General features: G+C 46.1%; 1 protein-coding gene across 2 annotated transcripts in view; it reads left to right on the forward strand.

Moving 5' to 3' along the window:
* SLC14A2 (solute carrier family 14 member 2) overlaps positions 1–20,440 on the forward strand; it is a 66,757-nt gene that overhangs the window by 31,404 nt on the left and 14,913 nt on the right. The window contains exons 8-12 of one of the 2 annotated variants that reach the window (XM_005697163.3): positions 99–148; positions 653–827; positions 16,402–16,524; positions 18,530–18,612; positions 19,645–19,804. In XM_005697163.3, the coding sequence (XP_005697220.2) occupies positions 99–148; positions 653–827; positions 16,402–16,524; positions 18,530–18,612; positions 19,645–19,804 (591 nt within the window). Of the gene's footprint in view, positions 1–98; positions 149–652; positions 828–8,735; positions 8,870–16,401; positions 16,525–18,529; positions 18,613–19,644; positions 19,805–20,440 lie in introns of those variants that run through there. The other variant, XM_013974430.2, reaches the window with a different exon arrangement.

Raw genomic sequence — 20,440 nt, forward strand, 5'->3', positions numbered from 1 at the left:
AACACGGTGGCACTGGGGCCAGGGTGGAGTCTGCTCTTAGGGAAGGCTGGGGATGGGCCCTGGGAAGCTGACTCCTGACGGTCCTTGTGTCTCCACAGCCCTGTTCTGTGCATACATGGGAGCAGCCCTCACCAACATAATGTCAGTGGTAAGTCTGGGGTCTCCTGACACTACCCTAAAATGCCCCGACCCAACCAGGGCTTCAGGACATTTGGAGTCTTGTGAGTGAGTTCTGGCACTAGCACTCCATACAACAGCCTGGTCAAGGTTTATTCAGGGTTTTCCCAGAGAAGGCCTGGCCGTGGCATATTTTATGTGCCTCTGGGCGGGTGTGTTCGTGTGGATGTGTGTGTGAAAGAGAAAGTGTTGTAACCAGCAGTGGGGAATATGGGTGGACAGATGGAGGTACTCAGTGTTTAGCCGGAAATGAGAGATTGTCTCTAGGGGATTTTCAGCTCCATCATTAGAAGAATCTGATTGTCCCCAAAGGGACCAACACCTCAAATTCAAACCAACCATTCTGACACGATCAACCCAGAAGCCAAGGCTGTCACTAGGGGAGGGTCGCCATTCTCAGCCCCTACCGCATCCTTCTCCTTCAGGGTCCCAGGAACCCAGGACCATTTTCAGATCCCAGTATTTTTGCTTTCAGGTTGGTGTGCCACCAGGCACCTGGCCCTTCTGCCTCTCCACACTCACCTTTCTGCTCCTGACGACCAACAGCCCCACCATCTACAAGCTCCCACTCAGCAGAGTCACCTACCCAGAGGCCAACCGCATCTACTACCTGACAGTGAAAAGCCGGGAAGAGGAGAAGCCCTCCAGTGGTGACTAGCCAAGTTATAGGCAGAAATGCTCTTTGCCTCGACCGGGGTCTGCTCCCTGTGATCTCAGCTCTGGGTCAATCAGCTGCAGCACTCACTTCCTTTGCCTCTCCTCACACCTGTGTGGAACAAAACACACCTATACCTCCCTCTCCCTGACACTGATTTTCTCTCTCTGCCCAAATCGCCTTAACTCTCCACTGTGCACTGTTAGAAGAAGTTGGTGATGAGTTCCTGGTATTAGTAGGAAGGCATGTATTTTCAGTGTCAGTGACTTAAAACAAAACCATTCTTTGTATTTAGTCTTTTGTAAAGGTGATTCAGAGATGATCTTCTTAGCAGGTTTAACTAAATAATAGAAGCTATGAAATTAAACGTGCTGAGTGGTTCCTGAATGGGTGAAAATTCAGGGACTGCGGATGCCAGAGTGCACAGAGCTAATGACTGGTGGGCACATACAGCTTTACATAAAAGAGAGAAATTTCAGATAGAGGAACACAGTTTGAAAGTCAAAATGGGGACAGTTAGGGCACTGAAAGTATCTAAATAGGGACTCAGACATTCAGGGGTCAGAGTAAAGTGCAAGAGGATATTCTGTAGCAGGAAGTAATCAGTAAGTTAGGCTCCTACATGACTCATGATGAAAGATTGGCATGTCTCACTGCAGGTCAAGCCAGTGACTTTGAGCAGGAAATTCAGTTGAGGAAATCACCTGAGCTCAGTATGTGAGAGGCTGGGGAGATCCATTTCATCCAGTTTGCCTGTGGGTGTTGGAATTTTATGAGATTTATGATACTTAAAACAAATGGTTAACCTTGAGTAGAAGAACAAACAATTATCAATGAATTTTATAATTTGTCTTCCCAATTATAGGCATTAACTTTCTATCTTTATTTAGATACAGGGGTTGTCAACCTTGTCCTGAAAAGTGTCAAATTTCAGCTCTGGAGGCTACACAATCTCTTACAAATAAATACTCAATCCTGTCATCATAGAGCAAAGTAGCCTTAGACAACATGTGAATGAAAGAGGGTGGCTGTGTTCCAATAAGACTTTATTAAGCAAGCAGCTAGATTTGGCCCACTAGCTGTAGTTGGCTGGTCCCTGCTATAGGCCATCCAGACAACAACGCTCAGGGTCTGGAGACCCATATGTGACTTAGGAGCTGGTGGGAAGTGGGCAGACTCAAAGGACACCACCAGATTCTTCACATCAGACAAAGCCACAAGGCATTTACATGCTGGGCGATAGTGTGGAGTGTCTTAGGAAATCGAGGGCACCGAGAAAGGGAGATCAGGGTGGCAGGAAGCAGGAAGATCTGCCCTGAGGCTCTTTCAGAGACTGACAAGCCCAGTGATGAGCACTAGGGGGCGCAGTTTTACACCGGCCCCTCCTTCCACACACGTGTCTAGGAACCACCCCTCAGGCTCACCCTCTCTTGGCTCCTCGCTGTTTTGCCTCTGCCAGTAGGTTCACCACCACGGGAGGAAGAAGAAAACTGGAGCCCTTCAGTGCAGGGTTTCCAGGCAAGAGGAGCAGGGAGGCGCTGGAATCTCAGGGCTGGAGGGAGCACGCAGGCCAGGTTGCGCCACCATACTGTGACCCATGACCTCCATTTGGAGGAAGAGGACTTTTTGTTTCCAGACAGGCTTCCAGAGGGGACTCCCGTCACCCTTTGGAAGGAGACCCCTCACCCCACATGTCCTAGCAGGAGATAGAACCAGAAACCCTATTTGTTCTTTATGGGCAAATTGTCCTAGGAAAGCCCCTGTTCTCTCCATTAAGCCCTGAGAATCTCCACCCAAAGCACTGGATATGATGGGAACAGTCCTTTAGCCACGCTTTTTATTGGATTCTCAGGAGAGGAAGACTATCTGGATATGAAAAATGCTTTCAGCTCAGTTGGACAAGATTCTCTCTCCCCTTCCTTCTCTTCCTACACCACTTCTTGGTTTGTCATTTACAAGGTAACACATGGGTCACAGTTATCAGGGTTGTTTTTCCCTCCCAAGTTCCTGCTTTAATTCCCCCGCAAGAATGAAAAGTTAACTGTGTTGCAAGCTGCCAAACTTGTTCGGAGAAAAATGGATAAAAGCTAAGTTATTCTGAAAAAGGAAAAAGTATGTCCAGCAAATCTGGAAAAGCCACACGGCCCCAGAAACTCTATAATGCAGTGTGATCAAGACAGCCAGGTATTTATGCATGAGTAAATGTTTTTACACGTGTTTTTACACATTATCTGCTAGTATGATGTAAGGAAAAAACAGACAAAGTGTATTATTAATCAGTGAATTACCTTGCCAAGAGAAGTTGTACAGGAATGATAAAATAATTTTTTTTTAATCCTTTGAGGCTAAGATGCTGAAAGTTGACGATATTTCCCAAATGTGGTCAAACAATCTCCTCTTGAAAGCAGAACAAGTATCGTCATTAAGCCAGGCTGGTGAACAGAAGCAGCATCTCTCTTGGGCACGGCTGAGGGTGGGCAGAAGTGAAAACCCTCTAAGAAAACTCTGCCCAGCGCAGGCCACTGTCCACAGGCCATGGACAGATGTCCAGAGGTCCTCTTAAGTAGTCCAAATAGCCCCTAGCACCTGAGAGCTAACTCCCTGGTGTTATCTTGTCCCACTTTAACCAGAGCTTCCCCCTCTCCTGGCCCTGAATATGTCGAGAGCCCTAACCTTGCAGATTCTCCCCACCAGCATGGGGCAATCCAGGAGGCCTCCAGGAGGGAAGAAGTGTTTCTGGGAACATGTCATAGCTGTTTCCCTAGTATCATCTCAAACTACCAGCAGTTCTTGGATGTACAAATGATATAGTGAATAGTGAAGTCGCTCAGTTGTGTCCGACTCTTTGCGACCCCATGGACTGTAGCCTACCAGGCTCCTCTGTCCATGGGATTTTCCAGGCAATAGTCCTGGAGTGGATTGCCACTTCCTTCTCCAGGGGATCTTCCCGACACAGGGATCGAACCCGGATCTTCCACATTGTAGACAGACGCTTTACCATCTGAGCCACCAGGGAAGTACAAATGATAGTTGAATATAAATATTTATGGTTGAACAGAAACAAACTACTACTGTCTGAAATTCAAGAAAGTAAGAATGTATGTGTGGGGTTGGGGAGGGCGGGCTTTAGCAGGAGTGCTGTCTTTAAACTCTTTTTTCCCTAACAAACCCCTTTCTCCCCCTCTCCGCTGCCTCCTCCCTCTGACCTGGCCGTCTCTCCCACCCGTTTTCATCTTCTGTCCTACAACACTGACAAGCTCTACCATCCACTGTGAAACAGTGTTGTTCTGCCGCATTTTTAAATGGTCGGTTTTAATTATCTCTGCAGTCTCTTCTATGATAACTGACATAATCAAAATCTCTGCTTCAAACTGGGAGCTTGCTAGGAAAAATCCATTTTCTTTAGTGTTAAAATTTTATTGCCAGAATATTATTCATAATGTTCTCGTGGTAATTTGTATCTCTCCGGTTATCTGCGGCTTTGTCTCCTTTTTCATTTCTAATCTTATGTAATTTTCTCTTTCCCTTAGGCTTATGAGGGGTTCATTCATTTTACTGATTTTTTTCAAAGAAGCAGTTTAGAATTTATTTGTCTTTTTCTACTCATTTCGATTTGTTTTTATTTATTTCTTTTTCTTGTTTTCTTGTGGTTTATTTAAATGTTCTCTTCTGCTAATGTTTTTAAAATTCATATAAAATTCCCTTATTTTAGATCTTTGCCATTTAACAACAAAGACATTTAAGTCTATTCATTTCCCTCAGTTACAGCTTTAGCTGTGTACTGTAGGTTTTGGAATAAAGTGTTCTGTTTTCATCAATTTTAATAGTTTGTTATTTTTTCATTTTATTTCTCTTTGAGGCAAGAATTTTTGAAGTATGTGTTTCTTGATTTCCAGCACTTCAAACTTTTTGATGTTTTTCAGCTTTCCATATCTACTTTTATAGGATTATGAGCAAAGAATATGGCTGGTACAATCTTTATTTTTAAATGTTATGCATGTTTCTTTGTAGCCAAGTATATGATTGATTTTGAACATACAAAATGCAGATTTTTTAATCTGAAGGAAATGTATATTAAATTGATTTATTAACTTTTCTATGCACTTATTTATTTTTAGTCTATAAATCTTAATTCTGAAAAGGGTTTATTAAAATTCAACTATAATTGTATAGTTTTATTAAACTTTTTTTGTATTTCTGAAATATGTCTCATATATTTAGGAGCTACATTGTTTGGTACCTATGGACTATGAGTAACATTGATTATTCTTAAATTTTATCTTTTACTACTACAGACTGCCCATTTTTATGCTCATTAATGCCTTTAACCAAATTCCAATTCAGCTGTCATTGACACTGCTGAATCCACTTTCTGGTATTTCCTTATCCTTCTATTTTAAACTTTATCATTTCCTTTTAACTGTACCACTTTCTTTTAACTGTGTTTCTGACCTCATTCACTCATTCATCCAGAAGACATTGCATGAGGAACTATTTTAATATGTCACTCAGGCCCCCTTGACAACAAACCAGGAAAGAATCAGACCATTTCCTGCCTTCAAGGAATTCATGTTATGGGTATTTGCCTGGCCATGTGAGTAATCTTACCTGAGAGGATGTCACCACATAAGACTGCCTGAGCCACATAAGGTCATAGTGCCAGTTTCATGATTTTGAGTGGTGAATGAAATATCTTGTTGGGTTAATCTTCTGTTTAGGAAGATTAAGCATGATGTTAAGGGTTTCAAGAAAATTTCTATGCCTTTTCTCCTCTTGTTCTTTATCTTGTCATTACCTGCCTGCCCAAACACTCCCAGCTGTCCCTTCAATTCAAGTCTTTGAACCTGTTACAAAGTAAACAGTCTTGGGAAGGTAACATAGTAAGCATGATCAATTACTTGCATCTTAGGTTGAAGGAGTCATTTCTGAGAATTGGTTGGATGAGAAAAGGAGAGGAGAGTACAAAGAGAAAATTGGGTAGCACATTTTGAGGGTGTCTTTGGCTGAGATGGGGCCAGGCTAGAGGAATGAGATATGGAGGCCCTTTGTTCTATCATCGGTGATGAGCAACTGTTGTATTCAGCTTAGAGAAGAGAAGAAATGCCTAGGGCCATGACTGTGGAAGAAGTTGTCACGTTACTCAACAATACCTCAGAGCATAGAATAAGGACCGCTAAATGGGAGTGATAAGCAAACAGACATTGAACCAATGGAAAGGGATGCTTTTTACAATGGAAGTTGCCTGAGAAATGGTTGTCCTGTGAAACTCTGAGTTCAGGACAAGGGCAGGAGACCTATTAGAGATGCTTGCTTTTAGTAGGGTAGACCAGATGACCGTGGCAGCCTCTCTTCCAACTTCAAGTTTCAGTGATACTATGGCCCTGAGTTCCTACAGAGAGATAAGGGGGAGGTATCATTAAGGTGGTAAAAAGTATAAACATGGAGACAAATATATCAAAAATATACCATTGCTGCATTTATAGGTTTTCCTAGAGCTTGACTGGTTAGCCATTTGCTCAGTCTATCAAAATGCTCAACATGGCTACTTGTGTGGATGCAGCCTGAGGGACCAGCATCATTTAACTGTGCCTTTTCCTTGACTTTCTCATCTTCATCACTTTCCTCTGTCCAGGGATTCCTCTTCCAGTCAACCCTATAAGATCTGCCCATCAAGAAACTCAATCTTTACATCTGTGGCCTACATCTGTGGCTACATCAAATCTGTGTGTTCTGGTTTGTTTGTACTTCCTGTACAAGTCTTGAGCTTTGTCTCCATGGGTCATAAATGTTGTAAGGGCCTGGGGACAACTATTAATATAATCTAAAACCAGCTAAGAGTTGGCAGTTTCAGTGAGGTTTATTGATTTCCACTCAATAAACCACAGTCTCATCTGGCAACTTTAAAAGGCATTCACTTTTTAATATGAGATTTTTCAACTTACTTGGCTTTTCTTGCCTCTTGTGATTCAAAGAAAATAGAAGAATCCATAAGAAACACTTCTATTCCTAGTGGAATTAGAATTCCAAGGCCCCAAGGAGGGAGGCGGGGGACATTGCTAGAAAAGTCCTCTTATTCTCTGTGAACTGGTAGCTAGGAGCTGCCAGCCTCTCCTCCACAGGCTGCCGAAACTGAATGAATAAAGGAAGTAACTCTCCAGGGAGCTTCTAGCTCAGCTTTCATTCATTCCACAGGAACTCTAGCCTTTTCCCTGGAGGAATCTGACCTCCCCAAGTCTGGCTCCTAGAGGTCAGTGCAGGCTCCTGCCCCTACAAAGTTGGCAATGCAGAGTTGAAGCCATGAGCATTATGAAGAAGATAGTTCCGAAGTAAATTCTGATTGACCAAGCCCACCAGGAGATGATAACTGGTACCCATAAATTATCTTGGGGATCCCCCAGTATCGAGCTGTGGCCTTTGGTGGGACCCTTTGGCAACAAGCATCCAGCTCAGTCTTCTGCTTTCCAGGAGCACTCGCTTGCCCCTCCCTAACCTAGTGTGTGTGTCAGACACCACTCATCTGAGGACGCAGATCCATTTGGCTCCTGAGATGTGGGTGGATTTCCTGATGGCTCCCCCCCCCCCCTCCCGGCTACTCATTTCCTGTCTTTTCTAATTGGTCACATGTTGTTCCTGGGTAGCATCTCCCTGTTACTTTCGGATGCGTAGGGGGCTGAAGTGAAGAATGCGCCACCGGAAGTTCAGGAGTGTTCAGGAGAGGCCAGAGCAAGAGAGGGCATGAGGTGGGCCTCCTGAGCTGAGAGACCAGCAGGCTGGGGACAAGGAACGTGTCATCAGCAGATGGCCACAGGCCCTGAACTTCAACACCAGAGGAAGGCCCCTGTGCGGGAGCTGAACTCCAGGCCGTTCCCCACCCCTCCCTGGAATGCGGGGCTCCCCCCCCCCTCCACTCGTCTGTTTGCTTTCCTTCCTCAGAAGGGCCCCCTCACCCTGTGATCAGGACCCCTCTCTGGCAGTTCCAAAACACCTGGCCTGGTAGAAAGGGCGTTTGACGTCAGTGGGGAGTTTGTCTACTCAGGTGTAGCTAATATCCTCAGTGTGAGTTCTGTTTCTGAACTTGGGCAGCCACCTCACACCCTGTCACTTGAGGGGGTGGGGGTGATACGCAGTTGATGCTTGACCCTTCAGACTCACAAAGCCAAACAGAACATGTTTGGATTGGGCCTCCTCCCCAGACTCCAGCCCACCAGACCCCCCCCCTCCCACCACCACCACCACTGCTGTCTGGGACCCAGGAGGGCCGCTTCCCTCCATATATAGAGCTCAGAGTCCTTTCTGGAGACGGGGGTTAGGTTTTGCCCTCCTTACTCTGAGAGGACCCACCAGGACCTGGTCAGCAGAGTCAGGAGGAAAGGTCTAGAAATTTCCACAAAACCAGAAAGAAGGCATCTAGTATTAATTAGGCTGTGCAGAAATATCCATCAAGACACAGATGGCAATAACATTCCTCAGCCTGTGCCCTGCCTGTGTGGGGGATTAAGGGAGTTCATTGAGGTGGGAACGCAAATTGGCCCCTGAGGAGACGACACTTAGGTAATTGCCTTAAAGGCATATACTGGAGCAAGAATTCTAAGGAAAGGGGTGATTGAAGGCGATGCCTGAGGAAGGACAGAGAAACTACCTCCAGGCAGTCCAAGCTCTGCCCCTTTAAAGGAAACCTGCCTGATGGGGGCACCATGGTGGCCAAGGCCAGTCTTCCCCAGGGAGTTTAGGAAAGTCAAAGAGTGAGCACGCTGCAGGAAGAGCGCTGCTTTTCTCTCCCTCTTCTGCCACATGGTGCCCTTCCTCAAGTGGAAGCCAAGCACCAGGCATAAGGTGAGGAAACGCGAGGGGAATTTACAGAAAGGCAGCCAGAGGATGAGCTGGTGGGCTGTGGGAACTGAAGAGGCTCAGTTTTAGGGAGAAGCCCAGCGCCTGAGTTGAGGACCAGAGACGCCACCCAACTGGAAAGAAGTTTCTTCCCAAATCCCAGTGGTCTGGACTCCTCCAGACCTGTGCAAGAAATCCAAAGGAACTCAGGTAAGAGGTCTGGGGGAGAAAACTGAATCAGGGAGACCCTCTAGCTGGGCTTCCCATGTGGCTCAGTGGTAAAGACTCCACCTGCCAATGCAGGAGACTCTGGTTCGATCCCCAGGTTGGGAAGATCCCCTAGAGAAGGAAATGGCAACCCACTCTAGTATTCTTGCCTGGGAAATCCCATGGACAGAGGATTCTGGTGGGCTATAGTCCATGGAGTTGCAAAGAATCAGGCACGACTGACCGACTGAACAACAGACCCCCTACCCTACAGGGGCCTCTATCTGACTTTTCAAAGAAACAGAAAAAAAAAAAGGTCAATCTCTCTGCTCCTTCTTCTGCTGAGCTTCAGAAAGACAGTCCTGGGAATGGAGGACCTTATTAAGTACTCCAGGGAGAGTTCAGATCCTGGAAGCTTCAAGCTGGACGAGCTCTTAAATAATTCTATTAATAGTTCAAACCCCATGAGGAACCCCATGGCTTATACAGGAAACTGTCCAGGTGATAAATGAGCCTGGACAGAAGCCCAGGTGTCCTAACTCACAACACTGAGCTCTTCTTGCACATCTGGCGATGGATCTAAGTTAACCCATCAGCCTCAAATCCCCTTACCACCTACCTGTCCGCTGGATGAGCCTTCATATTTATCATCCTTTCCACAACTCTGCAACACACAGCTCTGACATCAGTGTGATTCCCAGGGCAGCCCCATGTTGAGCTGACTGTGAGATGCTGAGGTAGGTTTGAGAACCTTGTTCCCAAGAGTCCTCACCTGCTGCTTCCAGGGTGGAGGTGCCTGGTCCAGAGGCACCTTAGCCTCTCACGTTAGGTCCTATACTCCTTCCACAGACATGCCAAGAGAACTAGAGCATCTCAGTATCCACAAACATCTTCACACAGCCCATCTCCTCAGTGGCCCTCTCTTTCATGGGCATCTGAGATAACTTTAGACATGTTCTGTGTAGCTACAGAGTGATGTTTCTGGAAGATAGGTAGCCATGCCATGAGGAACAAAGTCTCAGGACACTGACTTTATCTGATCAGAGAATGAACAATCTGGTATGATATGTGATCTCCTCAAAACTAGCGCTGAAGGATAGGAGCCTCAGTGAACTTGCTGAGGTTAGGCAATCCTGAGACTTGGAGAGCCCACGGCCAGTCCTCTGCCTGCCTTCATGTACCCTCTCAGACTTGTACAGCATCCACACTTTCCTTTAAAAGAGGAGGGGAAAAATAAGTTTACTCTCAAGTGCCAACTGTATCTAACTGGTATTGTTTGTCTGGAGATTTGTGTTAAGAAGGATTCTGAGGCTGTGTTGAAACTGACTGGGAAGAGGTCTATGGTCAGTTAGCTGTGTTTGCCACAGACAACGCAGGGAAGAAGTGGCAGAGAAGGGAAACGTTGCCGCAAGAGAAAAAGCAGGTACACAGCAGCCCAGAATTTCCTTGGCCTGTCACTGGATGACACAAACGTAATGGCACACGGGTGGATTCTTTCTGTTTGTTTTTGGTAACTTTTGTTACTCCTTTTAGGATATGAAATACTTCGTAATTTTTTAAAATAAAAAGATCACAAGTCCATTGATATCATTTGCGAAGGCTCCAACAGTCTGTAAAACATCTATTTGCAGGAGTAAAGAATCACAACCAGGAGGTTAAAACATAGCTCTGTAACTAATCAGCTATTTGGCCTCAGAAAAGCTGCTTTTCTCTGGGCCTCAGTTTTGTTTTGTTTTGTTTGCTAATACCTAGATCCAAATTCTGGAGAAGGAAATGGCAACCCACTCCAGTGTTCTTGCCTGGAGAATTCCATGGACAGAAGAGCCTGGTGGGCCACAGTCCATGGGGTTGCAGAGTCAGACACGACTAAGTGACTAACACACACACAGACCCAAATTCACTTGGTTATTAAAGACTGAGAGTTCCAAGTAGTTTCATTGGATTGGAAAATTTTCATGTACATTGTAACTATCAGTATATAACTCCCCCGTGGCCCTAACTTCAAAAGATGGATCTAGAGTACCTTCTGGAAAGAAACGGAATGATCCACGTGGCCATATAAATCAAGGATGGCTTCGTGGAGGAAGCAGAACATAAACCAGATGATGAAGGCTGAATAGAAACTAGGCAAGAAGAGACAGAGGGGGCCAGAGGCAAGGCCAGAATACCAAGGCAGGGTGTGTGTTGGGCAGCAAAGGATGAGTGGGACGATGAAATGAGCCCTATTGTGGAACAGCTGGAAAGCCTGGCTGAGCAGTTTAGGCATTAATATACCCTTGGCAGTAGGGAGCCACGGAGATTGTTGACTGAGAGTCATGTAATGATATACCTAATAACTGAAGCACAGAATGGATTGAAAGGAGGGAAATTAACAACACAGACACACCATTCTGAGGTGTGGCCTGGGTGTGAATAGGGGAAGGAGAGTGAAATCTCCCTCAGAGGAAGGTCAGTCAGATGTTACCCCAGTTACAGATGGGGCGCTCTGACCTTCGCACTCTCCTCAGCCTCATTCATGAGGTTGTTATAAGGTTAAACGAGGTTGCAAGAGGCACCAACTCATTTATGCTATTAATGTCTTCATGGAGTGAGACAGAGACTCCAAAGTTCCCCGTTCCTCTAAGCCTTCCTCTACACCTCTATGAGGAGGTGGCTACTAGAGGAAGGGCTGGATCAGAGGGCTGGACGGGATACGCTGAAAAGCCTTTTCCAGTTAACGTTCAATGCCTCTGATAGTTAATAGAATGATCTTTGAAAATGTCGACTAAACACAACTTCACAGAAAAAGATAACACCTCATTTACCACCCACAGATGTCTGCATCACACATACACACACGGTAGCCTGGAAAATTGCACATCACAGCGCAAAGCTCAACTTCTGCATGGGGAAATGTGTGCCCAAATTGTGGCCAGTGTTATCCTGTAGGACTGGATGTAGGAAAAAATCAAATTATATACAACTGTCACTTCAAAAAATAGCCTTCTGGTGTAGTTGCCTCATGATGTGGGAGTCTCTGCCACAGTAAGCTGGAGAAATAAGAGACGTAGGGATCTGTGGAGTGATGACAAAAGGGTCTTGACAGTAGGTTCCAGATTCTCTGTATGTTGGGCATTGCTAGTGATAGATGGACAGCATTGGCCCACCTCCAGGAGGCAGGAAAACCTGTTCAAAACCTGAGAAAGACAGCTTGTAGGCAGTGTACAGGTAGAGACTTGTTTGAGTAAAGGTTGATTATTAGTAAAATAGACTAGATCATTTTTCCTCTTCTGAAAGATGTCATATACGATTTGGGTTTGTTCTTTTTCCCCTCAAAGGAACTTTAGTAAGCTTCAAAACTGTATCTGACAGGTGGGGTCTTCTGTAAAGTGACTTTTACCCCTGATATTTGAACAGACGGCATTTTCTGTGTGTTAGCAATCAGTAGATGTGTAGATACTATGGATACTACTCTTCAGAAAAAAAAAGGTGGGGGTGCTTTTAAGCAAATCATTGTGGCTCATGACTGTTCTTTCCTTCTCTGAATCAATGAGAGGGTAGCATCGCTGGACTCTTGCCTCTAAAGATACAAGATGCTGGCAATCCTTGAGGGCAGGGACTGTGCCCCTGAATTGGACAACCCCAGTATGATGCTACCTGCACTGGGACACTTGAAAGTCTGGTTAGAGAAGGAGGTAACAGCAGTCCCTATGCCAGGTAGGCATGCCGAGGAGTTACTCAGCTGCTAAGGTTTGCCTGCAGATTCTTGAGGACAGAGCTTCCCAGAACATGTGTAGTTGGAGCAAGAGAGCAAAGCCCTTGGTCCTTGAAGAAAACAGAGGGGGCCTGGCATGGCCTGAGTCCCCAGGATCAGGCCGTAAGCATCACCATCTGTCTGCTGCACTATGCCACACAGTACTATTTTTTGTGTGCCATGATGTTAGAGGGAAAGCCGAAATAAACCCACAAAGTGAGTCATTGTTGAAAAAATTTTGTTCTTGGGCTTTAGAACACCCAGGCCCCCACCTTCCAAGCAGCTTGGTGGTTTTCAGCCACAGGGTATAACCTCTTGCTAACCAAAACAAATCACATGGAGCAAGATCTCGGTCTTCAGTGGCCTGTTTCATTCTCTCTCATTAACTGTGTTCTTCCATCCACTCATGAACGATTTCTGGGCCTCTGATTGGTTGGTCACAGGCGGCCCATCACTCAATCACATCTATAAACTCCCTTTCTTCCTCCAGGCAGTGCTGGAAACAGCTCTTGCCCATCAGTTTCCAAATCCCTACACAGCTCAGCCATCACCATCGTGAACCTGTGTAAGACTCTCACTGTCAATATTTACCAAGCATTTAACATTTACAGTGAGATATATTATTTCTTTAATAGTTCATACCCTGAAATGGTGGTTCATACCCAGCCAATGGTGGTTCTTTATACCAGTCAGAAATTAAAACATCTAGGGTAATTATCCCTCATTAACATAGTCAACAAATACTTCTGAGTGCCTACAATATGCCAGGATCATGCTGGGTGCTGGAGGTGCCAAGAAAAACCACTGTAAGAGAAAAAAATGGGCTGTCAAGGATCCTGTGAGGGTGACAGACAGGAACACGAGGTAGGAGAGGGTGCTGGTATGTGTAAGCTGCCAGCCCTGGCCTGACATGAGGGCCCACTCTGCCCAGAGCACAAGCTATTCCAGGGACATGGCCTCCCCGAGGAGCCGGCTCCCTGATGTCAGCATTGCAAAGTTATTCTCCCCAGCATTTTGTGAGCATTAGTCTCATCTTTGTAACAACACGAGAATGAAATAGCAGGTACCCTCCAAAATACCTGTCATCATTCTGTTTAAACTGGGTTTGCAAGGCCAGTCCTATAGGGTCTGTAGATCTCCTTCTGAGTACCACCATGCTTGCAGTGGGGGAAACTGTCAATGAAATTTGATGACTTGCAAAATGCAGCGCAGAAATGAGTGATGCTGGCTCCTGGCCAGCACTCTCATTGTTTTCTTTTTTCCCCACCACACCAATGGAACATTTCTTTCTAGAGCATTTGATAGATGTGTTCATGATATCCTTGAAATTGCCTTTATCTGTTATGAAAGTCCTGAGAATCTGTCCCAAAGGTAATGGTAAATTGCTATCACCTCAGCTTTAAGTATTTTCACAGCCTCGGGAAATTTGTTATTTTATCTCCAGTCTTCCTTGTGGCATTCGTTCCCACCCGCCATCCTCTTCTCTTGGCCAGCACATCTGGAAGAGCAGTCACCCTCCCTGGGGGGTCAGTCTGTGCCTGCACTCCCATCCTGCCCACAGGAGACAAGAAGCAACACTGTATCAGACCACATTTGGGGCCATCTCCCCAATCACCCAAATAAGAACAGAACATGGGTTCAAGGAAAAGAAAGATACTCTCTGTTTTTGTTTTTGTGGCTGAGAGATCAGTTCTAGGAATGCATGGTAATATGGACCTTGACCTACTTTCCTGGATTCTGAGCAGGCAGCACAGTCTATTGATAAGAACTGAAAGCAAAGGGCCAGGGCAGGAAAGGGGGGGCAGTTTTTCTGTAGATCAGCAAACTGGGAGCCAGGAAACCTGGGTGCAACTCCCGGCTACGCCATAATTAATTACATGGTCTGGGAGGGGTCGGGGGGCAGTAATGCAATTTCTCTGGACTTGGGAAGTAGACTGTGATTTTGAAGATCCATGCAGTTCTGAGTCTCTGATGCTAAATAAGGTCAATATATTTCTCTAGGCAGAGGGTGACTAGGGTGGCTGACACTTGGCATATGAGGGATGAAAAGCATTGGGCGGGCAGAGGTGCCCTTCCAGCCTGGCGGATGTGCCCTGTAGACTGGCTATGGAAGAATGCCCTGCTTTGTCAGATGATGCAGTGATACCCTCTGGATCCCCACCCTCCTGCACAGCACCTACCTGAAGAGGTGCCTTATTCACTTGTGTCTGATGTACCAGAGCTTTTCCAGCCTCTGGAGTTAAGGCTCCATGGTGACCCACAGGCAGGATGCTGAGTGAAATAGATTTTTCCCATCCCGAGCCTAGAGGGGAGGGGCGTGTTTGAAGTTTCATGTTTGAACTTTCAGTCTGAAACTATAGACAAACCCCTTTCCTTGCTCATACATGTGCCCCATGCTCTGGTTGCTGATGCTATATTCTCAGCTTTGCTGAAGCTCTTTCTACATGAGCAATGTGATCTAGACCAGTTTTCTCAAACTTTAATTTGCACGCAAGTCAGTTGGAGATCTTGTTTAAAAAAACAAACTTATTCCTGTTCAGTGGGTCTGAGATGGGACCTGAGAGTCTGCATTTCTAACAAGCACCCTTGGATGTCCGTGAAGCCAGTCCACAAAGCTGACGCTGTGCAGCAAAGATGCAGAGGAAAGAACTGAGGGCTGAGGGCCATGTGACTCACTGTAGAGTGGTTCAGAAATCACCAGAGCCTAAGTTTTCCATCTTTCGGAGATAACAATGCCCCAAAGTATCCAAATGGAAAGACAGTGCAAGAGCTCTCCACTATTCCAGGTAGCCATTTGATCAGCTAACTCCAGAGTTCAGTGGAACCACAAGCAGAAAGTCCCAAAACTGCATACCTTGGGGACCACCAAGTACCCAAATTAATCAGTGTGCGGCATGCTTCATAACAAGCCATCAGGTGATCTGATGCTGTCAATTCTCAGACCCCACTTTGAGAAACGCTGACCAGGTGATAAGTTACTCTATTTTCACCGCGAGTTTCTGGTAGCTGAACACAGCTCCAGGACTCTTAGCTCCCACAGAGCAAACCAATGTGCCCAGAAAGCACCCGGGGAATCTTGCTGGACTGTAGATTCTGATTTCATCAGTCTGGGTGGAAACTCAGGTTCTGCATTTCTAACAAGCTCCCAGAGAAGGCTGATGGCACTGGTCTGGGGACCACACTTTGAGTAGCAAGACTCTAGATGAGAGGTTCTCAGCTCCAACTGCACATTAGGGTCATCTTTTAAACACCATTGACTTTAAAAAATAAAAATAAATAAATAAATAAATAAAATAAATAAACACCATAGACTTTAAAATTCTGACTTTTAAAATTGGCCTGGGATGGGAGTCAGACATTTTTTAAGCACTCAGATGCCTCTTATGTGCAGGGAGCACTGAGGACCCTCCCCCACACACACTCTCTCTACAGCAGATGGAGACCAGGGTACTGGCTGAAGGACGGGAATGGGCAGTGGCCTAAGGTCCATCATTCACACCAGTCTGAAGCCTAGTGAAGGAGGCTTAGAGCAGTGCCTTGCTGGGGGAACAAGGCAGACTGGCCTATCCGTATCCTGACACTGCCAGGTATCTCTGATGTGGCTTCTGTGAGGAAAGGAAGTGGAAGTTTTAGCAGGAAGAATGGGAAAGTGGGCTTTTTCCGTAGACACTAATGCAATCACTACTGCCGCTCGGACTGCACTGCTGCTCCCGCTCTGCATGAATTTCCCAGCACTCTCTGCTTGCCTCTAGGGGTGGACCAGGGTTGGGACACTGACCTGTCTCATTTTGCCCCTGGCCAGGCAACACTGAGGCAGAGCCACCCTCGACGAGCCCCAAGGCGGATGAGGGCTCGGAGACCGTGCTTCCCAAGCCCAGGAACGTGTTCCATATCGAGTGGTCGTCCATCCACAGAAGGAGCAAAGGTGCGTGCTCCCCCCATGGCTCCCAGGGGGCCTTGACCTTTCCACCTCTAAAATGGGAACCCTGGCAGCACCTCTGTCACAGGCAGTGGGGAAATCCATGAGGGTGAGGTTCATCCTTGTCATCCCCCAACCTCTGACTTCAGCCATGGGTCTCAGAGTCTCAGCCAAGGATGGGGAGACCAGAACTGAGACAGGCTTTGTCAGTCTTGGCCAGGAGGGTTGCAAACTTGATGGCACATTGGAACCACCCACATCCCATGCCCAGAAACGCTACTCTAGTTCATCTGGGAGGCAGCTTAGGTGGCAGAAGAAGCTTGAACAGCTCTTCGTAATGCAGTTGCCTGGTAGCCTGATGGTTAGGATTTGGTGCTTTCACTGCAGTGGCCTAGGTTCAGTCCATGGTTGGAGAACTGGTCTGCAGGCCATCAGCAGGTATAGCCAAAATACAAGAAAATAAATTAAAATTAAATAAAACATCACATTTAAAGTGACCAAAAAAGCCCTGCAAATCACAACCACAATGTGGTCACGATGGTCACGCTGCTAGAGATAAAAAGTTCTCTCCTACAGCTGTAAGGGGAGGGACTCCCAAAGGCCAAGAGGAGGTCCAGAGGGCAGGCAAACAGTCAGGGAAGCCAGAAACCTGGATGCTTGGGGTGGGGGGCAGGTTGGGGCAAACAGGGAGGAGGCAAGCGAGGGATAGGAGGGTCTTCAATCAGATGCAAGGTGGAAGCAGTCTCATGAAGGCCTAATTGTGCCCCCCAGAGAGGACCCCTTTGGGCCAGAAGTTTGACAGAGCCACCAGGGCATCCCAAGGAAGAGAGCATAGTTTGCTTCCAAAAGTTAACACTCTCCCTACAAACATCTTCTTAGGATGGTGTTGGAGGGCTGCGGTAAGGGAGGGCCTGGCAGAGAGCCCTGCACTGCAGAGACTGGGAGAAGGGTTAGTAGGAGCTGCTGAAGAGCTGGAGTTTCAGACAGAAGCAGAGAATCTCTCAGGATATCACACACACTGGCCTCAGAGGCTAGAGTATCCTCTTTGCTTTCTGCTCTTCCTTTCAAACTCCCTTAATTTGTTTCTCCCACGTAGTGTAACTTCCCAACCACCACACTGGTATTTGCAGTTCCTGCTCCTTCAAATGAGGGGTCACAGGGCCATTGGTGCATCTCTTCTAGTGTCTAAGTGCCCTGAAATCTCATTAATGCGGTCTGAATGGCCGATTGTGTAAAGATTCTCGGCACCTAGAGCTCAGACTGCCATTCTCACACTTGACCACAAGAGGACACCAGAGCATCAACAGCAAAACTTCCAAAGGCCTTTCATGATACCGAAACGCATCTGAAATTCCTCATCTTTACAAATAGATTATCTCATAATAATGAAAACACAATGAGTATTCTAGAATAACAAGGACATGCCAAAATCTGTTTTGAGTTAACAACATGGGTATCCCTTGTCTTAATCCAACCAGCCACTGCTGCTTAAATATCTAAAGTTCTGAGACATGATCCTAAAAAGACCAAAACAGCTTAGGTCATCCAGCTGGGAAGAGTTGTAGTAAAATTTGAACACAGACCTTGGATGGTTCGGGCAGCTTAATGCTTTATGAGCAACAATACCTTATAAATACCAGTCTTTGTGTCATGTAGGGAAAGAACCCTGGGTTCAGGGCTCACGAGTAGCTCTGTTTGCTTACCTACAAAACACAGGAGTTGAGTAAAATCAGAGCCTCTTTACTAAAAGTCAGCCAAGCCTCTGAATCCCCTAAATTCCTGTAAAATGTCCTGTTTACATCAAGATGTTCATTTTTTTCCTCCAAAGAGCTTGCCTATGGGTGTTTGCAGTAGCAGAGGAGGGGGCCTTCCTGTACAAGGAGACAAGCCCAGGGCATCCTCAGTGGGCCAGGAAGTGCTGAGCATTCCAACTCAAGCCTGGCAGGAAACTTGCTGCAAAGGTGCCAGGGTAGAGGTCCTAACTGATGGTGCTCTCTCCTTCCAACTCCAGTGTTTGGTAAAGGTGAGCAGCAGGAGAGGCACCCCAAAGTCCCTTCTCCCCGCCTATACCGGAAGCCCACAGTCGAGTTGCTGGTGAGTATAGAGTGGCCTGAATCAGGGGTGGCACCCGCTTCCCAGTGCTTGCCGCAGAGTAGAAAAACCAGGCTCGGAAAAGACATCTTCTGGATGTCTTTTCTTGAATTCATATTTCTAGAAACATAATCATGTGGATAAAGATGTCTATTTTCCGTTTACTTTATAAAATTTGCTGCTTCTTTTATTGGATTATGTTGTGCTTGTCCTTCTGGATCCAGCATTCAAGTATTTAGGAAATAAGTTGGTGCTAATTTTCAAAACAGAATCTCTACTTGTTTAATTTTATGGATAGTTAAGTTTTAAAGCCTAGACATATTGGAGTTTGGGGAAGTGCTGTAAAGAGTGTGGTATACTAGAAGTAATATTTTTTTAAAAAAATAATCTAAAAATTTGTGGGTAAATCCAAATTATATCATTTGACCTTGACCTTTAAAAGTGAGAACCTAACCTCTCCATCCACACCTGAGACCTCATCCACAGAATGAGGCTAAAGCTAGTGTCTTATTACACTACAGTCATGGGGGATTGGTTCCAAGATCCCTGAAGGGTACCAAAATCTGTGGATGTTCAAGTCTTTTACATAAAATGGCATAGTATTAATATTTGCATATAACCTATGCACATCCTCTGATACATTTTAATTCATCTCTAGATTATGTATAATACTTAATATTAATACAATGAAAATGCTGTGTAAATAGCTGTAAATACAATGTAAATGATACATATTAATAAAAAGTTGCCAGTGTGCAGCAAATTCAAGTTTTCCGTTTTGGAACTTTCTGGAAATTTTTTTCAAATATTTTTAATCCACAGTTAATTGAATCTGTAAATGATACAGATGTCGACAGTACAAGGTTGTTGCCTATATTAAATGAAGTAACGTGTCAAACGAAACAAAAGATAGTCTACAGAAACAAAGATGCTTAAATAGCAATTTCACTAAATATCAAATGCAAATCTTAGCTTGCCCCCTGTGTGAAAAGCTCAGAATGTGGGGCTTCCTGCCCATCTCTTGTCCCTGGACAGCCTCTGGAGACCATGGAGGACAGCTCCGAGATAAAGGTGGAAACGGGCATCTCCAAGACTTCCTGGATTCGGAGCTCCCTGGCTGCCATTGGGAAGAGGGTCCGCAAAGCCCTGGGTTACATCACCGGAGAGATGAAGGAGTGTGGAGAGGGTCTTAAAGGTAAATGCTCCACGAGAGCAGCCCCTGCTCCCACTCCTGAAAATGTCCCCTCTGGCCGTCCTCTAGGAAACAGGCTGCTCAGATCTCTGTAGATGAAATGGAGTCCTGTTTCCATGGATAGGAGTTTCCCTGTTAAAACAGGCATATGGACTCGCAGAATGTCAATGCCAACACCGGTAGATGTGCAAGCTCTCACCTCTGAACGTAACAGTCATGCTCTTGCCAATACCCACTCAGAATGTCACTTTTTAGTACTGGAATTCTAGAGCCAGCTTTCTAGGAAAATGCCCACCTAGAAATGGCTTATGGGAGAGCTGTGTCTACCCTTCTGGCAGGTTCCCATCATCAGTCTCCCAGAGCTCAGGCCAGGGGCTTGGTGCCTGGATCCGTCCTCCTGAAAATTCAGGCCATTCTCCTGGGGGCACAGGTTGTGCAGGGTACCCACTGCTTGAACAACAATCTACAGACCCAAGCCAGCTCGCGATGGGGTGAAGGGTTTTCTGGGCACTCAGATGCTCTCTTGGGTTCTTTCCTTACCTCGCTCTGCGGCAGGTGACAGCAGGGGGCTGAACCCACCTTGGATGCCAGCTTCTCTCACCCTCTCACCCGCTGGGGCCTCGCCTGGCACAACTGAGC

This window comes from Capra hircus, chromosome 24 (genome assembly GCF_001704415.2).
Source record: "Capra hircus breed San Clemente chromosome 24, ASM170441v1, whole genome shotgun sequence".
Lineage (NCBI taxonomy): Eukaryota > Metazoa > Chordata > Mammalia > Artiodactyla > Bovidae > Capra > Capra hircus.